General features: G+C 40.2%; 1 protein-coding gene across 3 annotated transcripts in view; it reads left to right on the top strand.

The window, feature by feature from the left end:
- The window catches only part of VAPB (VAMP associated protein B and C), a 42,469-nt gene continuing 30,403 nt past the window's right edge, over positions 1-12,066 (top strand). Inside the window, exon 1 of one of the 3 annotated variants that reach the window (XM_044986282.1) lies at positions 1-483. In XM_044986282.1, coding sequence (XP_044842217.1) covers positions 426-483 — 58 coding nt within the window. In that variant the 5' untranslated portion in view covers positions 1-425. The remainder of the gene's footprint in view (positions 484-12,066) is intronic. The other 2 variants (XM_044986284.1, XM_044986281.1) reach the window with 2 other exon arrangements.

The raw sequence follows: 12,066 nt of genomic DNA, 5'->3' as shown, positions 1-12,066 counted from the left end.
CCTTTCCCTGCCCCGCGAGCACTGAGCCCTAGCCCCGCTCTGCGCGCTCCCCTCCCCGCGCTGCGCCCTGGCCCCCGCTGCCCCGGGCCGAGCCGAGCGGCTCTGCGCCGCGCGCGGAGGCTGTTTGCCGGGCCGGCTGGAGGGAGACGTCAGCCGCAGCCTCTCTCTGGGCCTCTCCGTGCTGCATTATCCCCGCCTCCTTCCCCGCCCCCGCCGCGCCGCCCCGGGTCCCTGCGAGGGGAGCGTGTGCGAGCCGGGAGCCTCCTCACCGCGCAGCCGCCGCCTGACGCCCCCACCCCGCCTAGAGGCGCCGCCGCTCCCCTCCCTCCCTCCCGCCCGCCGGTTACCCGCGGCTCGGGGGTTATTAAACCCGCCGGGCGCGTCGCAGCTGCCTCCCCCCCGCCCGGGTGCCACCGCCGAGGAACATGGCGAAAGTGGAGCAGGTCCTGAGCCTCGAACCGCAGCACGAGCTGAAATTCAAAGGTGAGGGGTGGCCGCGGGCCCGGCGCTCGCTGGCCGCTGCCAGGGGCTGGGCTCCGGCGGCAGCCATTTTCCGGGGGCTGGCGCTCGGCTCCCGCGGCTCCAATGTCCTTTGCAGGCCCTGCCCCGCAGCCCCACCGCTCTGCGGCCCTCCCGCCACTCCCTGGGAGGGGGGGGGGCAGGCGGCCGGTGCCCCCTGGGGTCTGCGTGGGGGCGCTGGGTGCTTCCGTCCGCCCCTAGGTCTGGACCCCCGGTGCTCTGCTCCTCCCTTCCCCAGTCCCTGGGCACCAGACGTGCCGGGAACCCTGAAACTGCGAGACCACAACGGGGGGATGGCAGGGGTGTGAAATGCTTCTTATTTTTCTGTGGGGTGTTTCCTGCGAAGGAGGGGGGGTGTCTTGTAATTTGTGTGTGTTACACATACAATCGTGTAGACTCCAGCTTCAGATTTCTCATCTTCCCCCTCCCACTCCAGAGAAGCACTACATGGAAATAATCTGACCTTCCATGTCGCCTCGGTGTTATCATTAGTACAGCATGAGAAACACCCCTTCTGTCTTCTTCTGTGTGTGATTGCTGTCTGCCTTGAGTTTGTTTCATAGTGGGTGTAATTCAATATGACTTTTTATATCTATATATATATGTGTGTTTGTTTTTATATATATATATATATATATATAACAAACAATGGTGTCTTTTATGTGAGCTGTATCCTACGGATTAAATAATCTGATCGTGGTTTTAATCACTAGCTCTCTGGCTGCTGTGATTTTTAGAGGTGTAGTCAAAGAATAAAAATATTTTCAGCTGAGAGAGAAGCCACCACCTGGCATAAGTGGATGGTTTTGTGGCTCCTATTTCCTGGAGCAGTTTTACAGCCATCTGAATGCTGTCAGAATTGCATGTAGCTGGATGATACAGGGCCCTGGAACATGTGGAATGGTTTCAGTTTGTGTATGAAAGAAAATCTGGGATTTCTGGCCTTGAATCTGGCAATATTTTTTGATTTTCTTTTCATTATTTTATAAACTTCTAAGACAAACATTCCTAATAATGTTTGGGATTTTATTTGAAAGAAGAATCCTCCTGTGAACAGATTAACTTTATTTGCTCTTAAATTATGTTACAACAGTCCAGTCCATCAAGTTGTAACACAATCTACATTGATAAAATTTGCTTCTAGTAGAAGTAAAAATATCACCCCTTACAAAAGTATAATGCTAATATTTAGCAAACATACGTCTAAACTTCAGTGTAGTTATAATAGTAATCGATTTATGTTAAAATAATAATTGCATCTTTATTGAAAGCTGCAGTTTAACTTTAAACATGGCTAAAATAACATCCCTATATATTTGTGTTATCTTGGTCATTAATAAATATCTCAAAAATAATATGGTAAACAGTTATTTAAAAACAAAAATATAGCAATAAATATGGTATGGGGTGAATGTTTTTATTTTGTTGCAAATTAAGGTAATTACATGTTGCCAAGGCAACAGTAATGAGTTAAACAAAATTTAGAAGCAAACTATTGCAGTATAATATAGTAATGTAAAAATAAAAATTCATGTTTTAGCCAGTAATTTCCATTCCAAAATTATTTCCATCAGACTTAAAAATCAGCATCTGAATGTGTGATGGACAAAAGTACTGACCTTTTAATCAGCATTGAGTTGTGAATGAAACATAATCATTATTTGTTGGGGGGGCAGGGTTGTACTTTGTTTCTCTTTCACAAAACACAATCCATTTTAACAACTGCCAAGATCTGCTGAGATAGAGAGATGAACCAGTTGTTGATCAAATAACGCAAAGCCTCAAGATCAGGGCTAAACTGTCAGCATCAGTGAAATTGTCGACTATTCACTAGAATTTTTTTTACAGCCATATGACAGGAAAAGTAATTTGTAAAGGACAGTGATTTCTTCGCTTTGATATACTGTAGCATTTTGACAGGGGAAACATACCATGCAAATGTCAAGTGACAATTTTCAGATATTAAATGACTTGATTTAAACTTGTGCTTAAACATCTACACTAGAACAAGATTTATTATAATGTATCTTTGGTATGCAACGATTCAATTATTAGTAATTTTTAGCCAGTTTCCCTGGGGAAAATACCACAGATTTGTTCAGAAAAGTCATATTTGAAGTAATCAGGAAGTTTATTCTGTTCTGGATAGTGCTTATGTGACTTTTTTTTATACCTATGAATATGTCAGACGTTATGTTTTTCAGCTAGGTACCCTTATTTTAGAAGGGATATTTTGCATCATATTAGTAGATAAGAATTGCTGAGAGGCTTCAATAGCAGAAGACACACCATTCCTTTCTATCATTGTGTGCTGCCATGGTGCTCTTCCCTGGAAGATCTCGGAGAACGTTGTAGACACTAGTGATGTCAGTGAAGGATTGGGATCTAAGTTTCATAATGTATGTGTTGGATATGGAGGTATAAAGATCCCAGCACTGAAATGAGGAGTCTGGTGGCACCTTAAAGACTAACAGATTTATTTGGGCATAAGCTTTCATGGGTAAAAAACTCACTTCTTCAGCTGCATGGAGCCAGTTCAGAGTTGAAAACAGTAGTGAAGTCTCCAGCTCTAAAATTATTATACCGTTCTGTTACTTAGGAAGACTAGAAAGATGATTACCACCTTGAAGAATATATCCAGAGGTGGGGAGCATGCTGAGCTCTAGTATAGTGTTGAGAGAAAGTCTTCCTTGGCATAGACAAGAGAGAGGTTGCTGCCAGCTCCTCATTTTCAGGTTGCCTAACACTGTCCATTATAAGAGATTTTTTTGTATGCCATTTTAAAAAATCTCTTACACCTCCATTGTTTGCAGCAGACTTTTGACATTCTGCTATGGCATTAGATCTTTTATTTGTCCCAGGACATGCTGTTCAGGTGTTACTAAAATCTAATCTGTTTGAAAAAAATCACCATTCTTTTTCCCTCACTTGCCATGGCAGGCTGTCAAAATAAGTGAATGTGAACTTTCTAACGCCAAGCACCCTCCACTACCAAGCTGGAACCACATACTAAGCTGGAAACTTATCTAGAGAGGGAGAAGAAGGAGAGTGAGAGCAAGACCAGGTTCTCCGCTCCCAACCAAGCACATGGCTACAGCAAACCATTACCTCGACGTCCCCCAGCCCCAGCATCACTTGAAGTAGGAGCCTGAACCCCATGTAGAGAAAGAGCCAGTCAGGCTGCCATACCCACAACCCCTTGTTAACTGCCTTCTGCTGTTGCTGGCCAATGTAGTTAGTCCTATAGCTCAAGTGGTAGTAGTTCTTGCTGAAGGTTCAGAGTTCAAACCCTAATGATGTACGATGGAGAGAATTGTTACAATTGTATTGTGTGGGTGGGTGTCTATATAGTTCCTTGTAAAAACTAGGAAATTAAATGTGTAAACTGTTTAAAAGAACATTATTTAGGTTGCAAACTCAAGCACTTGAAACATTTTGATAGTTTTTAATTACGCGATCATACTGTTTTCTCCACAGGACTCCTGCCTCATTGAGTGTACAGTACGGATCCCCAAGGGGACAAAATTAAAATTGTATAGACATCTTATTGAAAACTAGTCTTAGAGACATGATTGTACTTGCTGGCATTAACAGACCAATTTCATTAGGAAGTAACCATTTTAGGACTTAGCTTATTTTAAATATAATTGTAATGCTGTTGCTTCGTGTTCAGGTTGGGGGGATGTAAGGAAGCGTTCTATAATAAAATACAGTAGAGTCTGAGAAGTTGCTAAGATAAAATGGCCTGGATTGAGCAGATGAGATGTCTTGCATCAGCTTTCTTAGAGGCTAGCCACAGATAGGCCCTGAGTTGTGAATCAGCAGCGTGCTGTGGTGCTCCCCAGTTGGCAAATAGCAATACTGCCAAATGCATGAGTTTAGCAACGTGGAAGACAGACTAATAAGAATTACTTCCAATTGGAAATGCTGTTTTCTGTTCCCAGTGTGCAAGCACCCGCTTCTGCATATATGTTTTATAACTTCATTTTCTGAAAAGAGCAGAAAAATAACCCTGGAATGAGGTATACCCTTTACTTTTCCTGTTTAATCAAGAACGCTGCTTTGTCATTGGCTTGAGGCTTGGTAGTGTTTTTTGCAAGCTATCATCTGTCGTTGGTTCAGATTTACCCTGAATCTCTTGAACCTGAAAATGGATGTCTGATGCTTATTGTAGTTTGTGATCTAGGTTTCTCAGTCCAGTTGCTTGTAGTCATCTTTGTCTACTTCACGCAGCTCATCAGCATAATTGACTTCATCGCTATCAGTCTCAGCAGAGAAGCTAAGGACTGAATAGGTCATGGAGATGAAACTATCCTGTCTCCTCTACATGTGGTTTCTATACTCCAAGTTCTGAGCATGCTATTGTTAAGGGTTCTTAGGTAAGAACAATGCACATTTCTGAAATGTTGTATCTATTTTGTGGCTAAATGGGGATTTTCTGTGTTGTCACTGAAATGGGCACTGATCTGTGTACACAGAAATCATTTAAAAAATCTTCTTAAAATTGCCCTTTTAGATATGAATAAAGAACAAAACTGAAAATGCATACAGTGCTTTCTTTAAACTCTTAGAAACCATGAGCCTTTCCGAATTCATGTATAATGGCAGCCTGTACTAGGATTTCTCTACTCCCATCTATTTGAAAACTACTGTCTGAATAGCTATCCACTGCTCTGTTGGAAAACTTATCAGTTAACATTTCACTTTAATTATGTAACTGATTGTTAATCAAAGTAAGTGGTTTTGTACTCTCAGCAAAACATTAATTTCTTCCTGTTCATTTAAGTTTGATTATTATAAAAACCTAATACAGTATCTAAAGAACAGCTAAACTTCCTAAATTTATACAAATCTCAACACACAACCCAAATATGAAACAAAATTAATCATTTTCCTAGCAATATTTAAATATTTGTAGTTTGTTACAGTAGCTCTTTTTGCAATGCAAATAAAATCATTAACTTATTCTAACTGTGCTAAATGTTCTTTACGGTAGAGCAGACATGCTGTGTAACTCCTTGAATTATACTGATTTTAAGTGCATCATTAGTATTATCTTTATAATTACCCGATCACTTTTAATCAGTTGTAACTTTATGGAAAATTAGCATCACTTTTAAAAACAAAAAAACCCTGAAGATAAAGTAAGTTACAGTTCATGGCAATCTTTATATCCCCCAACAGGATTCCTTCAACTTTCCATCTTTTGGTTATGGATGTGTTAGTAACAACCCCATAGGTGAGATTGTGTGTGTCAATATAGAGACTAGTTAGCACAGTTTTACCATTTTGAGTCAGCTGTCTCTTGCTGTATCTTTTATGATTCCATGATCTAAGATTGGATTATGAGTTGTTTTTCGAAGCAGTCTAACAGATGTAGCCACATCTTCTATTAATTTTCATTGAAGATATATCTAAATCCCCTAGACTATTTGGAAAATCTTAACCAAGGTCTGTTTTCATTGCATACTTGAAAACTAAGCTATTATGGCTTGTGTTAGGGACCGTAGAATCATGCTGTACTGTACGGTTCCTTAGGAATGGCTGCTGAAATACTTCCCTTATGGGAAGGGGAAACAGTTAGTGGTATATGGCACCTTTATACTAATTTTACTGCATCTGCTCTAGTAGTTGTACTGGTATAATTATGTCAGGGTTGGGAAATCACTTTCCTAACCAAAGTAGTTACACTGGTTAAACTGTGAATCAGGCAAACTTGCTAAACCTAATTGTCTAAAGAGCACTAGTATTTAAACCGAAGTGCTTGTAAAAGTCCTAAAATGGATTGGTCTAACTTGGTTTATTTGCCTTCTCAGTTACTATGGATTAAATCGTGCAGCCCTCCATAGGGCAGAAGTCCCACTAACTTCAATAAGAATTTTGTTTGCATAGGGGCTGCAAGATTTAGCCCTATCACATCTAAACACTGGTAAAATGTTAGACTTCATACTCAGAACCATTAGTCAAAGGGAATCATAACTAGAGGCATTCTAAATATTTGTGCACAAAATATCATAGTTCTGTGAATTATGTTGAATTCTTCATAATCTGGTTTTTTTTTTAAATAGTAATTTTAGGCCTTCTAGTTGCAAAGTAGTGGTTTATTTTCCTCTGTAAATCAGTGCATTTCTGTCTCACTTTGCAGCCGTATGAATTAAAGACGTATCAATGGTGGTCATGTGAACTCTTGATTCATATAAATTAATTGTTTTCAGAAGAATATAAAGCCAAATTCTACAGGCAGAATTTTGTTCCAAATTATCATTTTAGTGTAAACACTTGCTTTGAATAACTGAAGATGTAATATTGGTCTGCTGAGTTTCTCTTCGTTTTGAGGAGCCTGTAATCTCATGGAAGACTGCAGTGGAAAGTACATCTCTTAATAACCATTTCAAAAAGATATAGGCATTTCTTCAGTCAAGTCTAATGAGCATTTTAAGTGTCAATTTAATTTTGCACAAAACTAGGTAGTATGCAGGTTCATCTCAGTATTTGTGCATGGGGATTTTTTTGTTTGGGGGGCTGGTAGTATTTCCTCTAAATGTCGTTTTTGCCAAGCTGGAGACAATGCAGGAATCAAATGACCCTTGCTAATTATCTCCACTCGTTTTCTAATATCTCATTACCATATCAGTCTTATTAGCTCACTGCAGGGAGAAAACACAAGTATTGAAAGAACCTGCCCAGTTAGTACGATAACATAGCCTTTTTTGTTAATGCAGTTGGTTGTTTTTGAAAGCTTTATTGGATTAGGTTTTAAGCAGTTTTGTTGTGTCATAACTGTTGGCCAGGACTAATTTCATCTGTTATTTATAGAGAAACAGGATGCTTCATAGAGAAACTCCCCTAACCCTTACTGTAAGCCAAATTCTATTGTCTCTAATTAAGCACAACTCCCATTGACATAAATGGACATTTTTGCTAGATTAAGGACCTCTGTATTAGGCCTTTCTTTTTTTAGTGAAGAATGAACTCCAGCACTGTAGACAATTTTCATTGCTAGTACCACTTCTTTGAGACCTTTCTTTCCTTCATCTCTCTCCACTGAGTGCCAGTGACAGAAGAGAGCCTGTGCTTCTGCATATGTGCATCAGTACATAAGCACAATTATCCAATTTAAGGGCAAGGCTTAAAATAAGTCTCTACAGCCTTGTTTTTTTTCCCTCAACATTTGTTCAATATACAAATCTATTATAGGCCACTGCTTTACATGCCAAGGTGGAAATTTCTTGTGTGCATAAGGGACACAGGATTTTTTTTTCTTTTTTAATGTGACTGGACTAATTGTTGAGTTTGAAAACTTGGCCTGTTAGGCAGCCTTTTATAGAAAGGGGTTTATGTAATAAATCTGCAGCAGCTGTCTTGCGTTTACTGCCACTCAAAATGTTCTCCCTGTGTGACAGAGCATGACTACTTCCATATTTAATTAAAAATGGGTTTAAGACTGGATAGGAAAGAAGTGACTGAGGTTTTATGCTAACAAAAAATCATGCTCCACCATACAAAGCTGAGTAAATTTCTTCTGTCATCGATTGTCAAAATATTTTTCTCCAAACACCTTTTCTAATATTTCAAAAACTGGCTCTGCTGCTTCCTGCAGTACTTTATCTCATATTATAGTAACTACTCTATGAAATGCTAAATGCCATAGTTCTTCTTTGAGCTGTAAACAAAGTCCCTCTTGCATGGTGCTATGGATTAAAGATGCTGTGTTTCTGAACAATTTAATCTTGTTTTCTTGTTCAGTTTCCACAGTAGGGGTTAGGGAATTAGGGAAGGAGAGGTGGGATATGCTTGTATGCCTGGTGATCCAACAGTTATTTACAATGCAGTTTGTAAGATTCTGAGAGTGTGGGACCTACAATGGAGGGAAATCTTGTCTTCTGCAAATAGTTTTAAGACCTAGCACGAGTCGCTTGAGCTCACTGAAAGCATGATTATCCCAGAGTCATATTAACTGGCTACACAATTCAGGAAAATGAAGGCTTTATAAAATGTCTTTTTGCTTCTTATTTATACCATGTGACTTTATACCATTTTTCCAAATGTTTGTTCTGCTAAAATTGAGCATGCCTTATTTTCTCTGTTTTACCTCCCATCTATTCCCAGTTTGGGGCATAAGAAGCAATAATAAAGTAAGAGAGCTTGTATGCAAACGATTGATTAACTTTAATTATATTGGGAGAAAAGCTTTAATTTTATAACCATAGTGAGGCTATAGGTACCTGCACTTACAGTACCAATTACAAACTAAACTAGATTCCGATCACTGCAGATGTAATCCTGCACTCCTGACTCATGCAGAAATTCAAATTACCTCTGAGAGTTGCTTTCGTATAAGGACTGTAGAATGCTTTCCACCTCACTATCTTGAATTTTATGCTATGATTTCTCTGAAAAATAATTTTCGGTTTTTCTCTGCCTTTATTAGGCTCTCTGGTTACTCCTGCATGCTGTTGTTTTTTTATTTTTGTTTTTTTCCATCACATCCTGAAAACATCACTAATAATCCAGCTCTCTAAGAGTTCAACAACAGAGCCATAGCTTCCACTGCTTGCAGAGCACAGGATTGATCTCCATTTTTAGGTCCTGAATATATTAAGAGCAGAAGTTATTTTATAATCTGCTCAATGTGCAGCCAGTCTGTGTGTATCCTGAAACCTTTAATTTTCCATCCACTGTTATTTTTATTCAGGTACTTAAAATTATACATAAATTGCATCTTTGAATCTCTTCCAATTCAGTAATGACCTTTTAGATATAAATTACATGTATAATGTATATGAACACATACAATTTGACTTGTATATAGAAAATGAATACATTAGAACTAGATAATGAGAAGAAAATTATTCTCCATTTATTCTAAAGTTGTCATGTTAATGATGATGTTGCTGTTTGTTACAGTGGCCATACATTTGATAGGGTCTTTATGGTATAAATAGACAAGGGTTATAGCAGAATGATAATGCACATTTCTTTAAATTACCATGTTGCTGTAACCTTTGTCCATTTACTGTTCATAGTAGCTGCTACTCTTCCTCTCTCCCCCAATATTTAATACATTCAGTGTTCTGAAATAGACATCTCTGGGTAGATGGGGCTTGCGTGGCCAGAAAAAAATTACTTCAGAGGAAATAGAAGAAGAAAATATGCCCACCAAACCATGAAATTTACTCTTGGAGGAATTCTGTGCATCTGTGGACACGCAGAATTTATCTGTCCCGCATAATTTTGTATTTTCCCACATAAAATACATTTTGCCCAAGAAGGGCTGCAGTTTTGCCTTTTGCCCACCAGAGGCCATTATGGCACCAAAAGGCAGAACTGCAGTACTTCTGTTTCAGAATGTCTTTTGGGGTGGGGGGGGAGAATTCTATGCCTGGTGCTGCAGAATTCCCTCAGGAGTAGAAGTTCATCACAGTACCCTGCCCACGAAGCCAGGTTAGGACAGAGTGGGGCACAGACTGGAGTTTAGAATGGCTAGTAGCGGGGATGGGACACTGGAGCATGGGCTCAGGAACTAGTGGGGTGACAAGGGATGTGGGAGGAGGGCTGCAGAGACCCATGAGGGTGGGGGGCGGGTGCAGGGACAGGGGCAGATGTGTCTGACTGAATGGGGGAGGCTTGAGGTCAGCCAGGGTCTGTATGAGGGAGGCTTCCCAACTCCCTAACAATCCACCCCCCCCCCCCCCAAAAAAAAAACCCCTCACACCCAGCACCCTCCAGGTTCACTCCTAGGCTTCCTCCCTCTCCATCAGCTCCTCTGTTATCCCTGACTCCCCCAGGCCTTTGCACTGCTTCTGACAGGTGCAGGAAATATAGTTCTGTATTGTAATTTAAATGAATGATTCAAAGTTCTGTATTATGCGTAGTAAGGAATCTATTTATATATAAAAAAAATACCAGATTGGTTTGGTTTTTTTGGTGATCTGTATTGTTACAGACATACTTGCTGACAGATATTTTGAAATAAATTACCAAAATAATTTACTGGTATGATTATATTGTGGTGTTTTGACAAAATATACAGAATTTTCAAATATTGTGTGCAGAATTCTCCCAGGAGTAACACTAATACCACTAAGCCTTTTTAGAAAACAACTCCTGAAATATAATTTTTTGGTGCTCTTAGTCTTGTGCTGACTTCAGCGTACAGACAGCAGCATGAGCAGTGCCATTGCAGGCTCCTCCAGCCTTTGTGCTTCTCTTTGCTGTTGGAAGGACTACTTCCATACATAAGGATGTGCTTAATTCTCCATAGCCATTCAGTCTTTGATCACTGAGACTTAACAACAAGGTTGTGTGGTGTGTTTTGAGATGCAGGTATTTGGAATAGGACTGAGAACACAAACTTATTTCAGAGCTACTGAACATGTTTTAGCAACTACTGCATTGGGTCAGTACTGAAAGTCACATGTCCATAGCCCAGGATTGGCACTTCTCTAATAAATCTTAGAAGTTGTGCTGGTGAGGTAGAGAATAGCTGCAAGATGGAGCAGGTAACAAGTTGACATAACTGTAAAGACAGATTAGATAACAAATGAAAATGCAGAATCAGTTGTCTAAACATACATTTTTTCTTGACTATCTGCTTGTAAAATTATTTGTCATAGCAAATTCTCTTTTGGACTGAAGCTTCTGGAAACTTTTTTTTTAATTGAATATACTATCAACATTATACCTTATGTGGCTGAGCTCCATCCCAACATCACCACTCCACCCAGACTAAACAAATAGGGCTTGATTTTTAAGTCCTAAGCATCCGAAACTCCAGTAAAAGTTGAGATCTGAGCATCTCTGAGAAAAACAGGTCCATAAACACCTTCAATATGATCTTCACTATCTGTGCCCTATGAACATTGTACGGTATGTAAATCTCTTAGAACAGTGGTTCTCAACCAGGGGTCCAGGGCCCACTGGGGGCCGTGAGCAGATTTCAGGGGGTCTGCCATACTGGGCTGGCATTAGACTTGCTGGGGCCTAGGGCAGAAAGCCTAAGCCCCACGGCCTGGGGCTGAAGCCCAGGGCTCCAAGCCTCACTACCCGGGGCTAAAGGCAAACCTTGAGCAAATTAGTTTCGCAGGGCCCCCAGTGGGAAGGGGTCCCGGCAGTTGCCCTGCTTATTACCCCCTATGCTGGTCCTGGCTTTTATATGCAGAAAAAACATTGTTGTGACACAGGTGGGCCATGGAGTTTTTGTAGCCTGTGGTAGTGGGGGCTCAGAAAGAGAGAGGTTGAGAACCTCTGTCTTAGAAGATTCATCCTACTTCATCTTGCTGTAAAGGGTTTTTTTTAATACTTTTGGATGAAAAATATTATGTTTTCAGTAAATAACATTTTCTTTTCAAGTAAGGTATTGGGGAGTTGTGTGGTAGGTTTTTTCTGTTCAAGAAGATTTTATTCTGGGGAGTCTTTTTTTTTTTTTTTTAATTGGAAAAATAGAAAAGTTCTATCTGCTCCCATTACTGTTCTAACACACACGTCTCCTGTCTTCCACTATAAAGCATAACTTAGTAAATGTTTATTCCATGCATCAATAATATG

Source organism: Mauremys mutica, chromosome 13, assembly GCF_020497125.1.
Source record: "Mauremys mutica isolate MM-2020 ecotype Southern chromosome 13, ASM2049712v1, whole genome shotgun sequence".
Classification (NCBI taxonomy): Eukaryota; Metazoa; Chordata; order Testudines; family Geoemydidae; genus Mauremys; species Mauremys mutica.
Note: the sequence above shows the minus strand (reverse complement) of the source record. Positions and strands in the feature narration are given on the sequence as shown.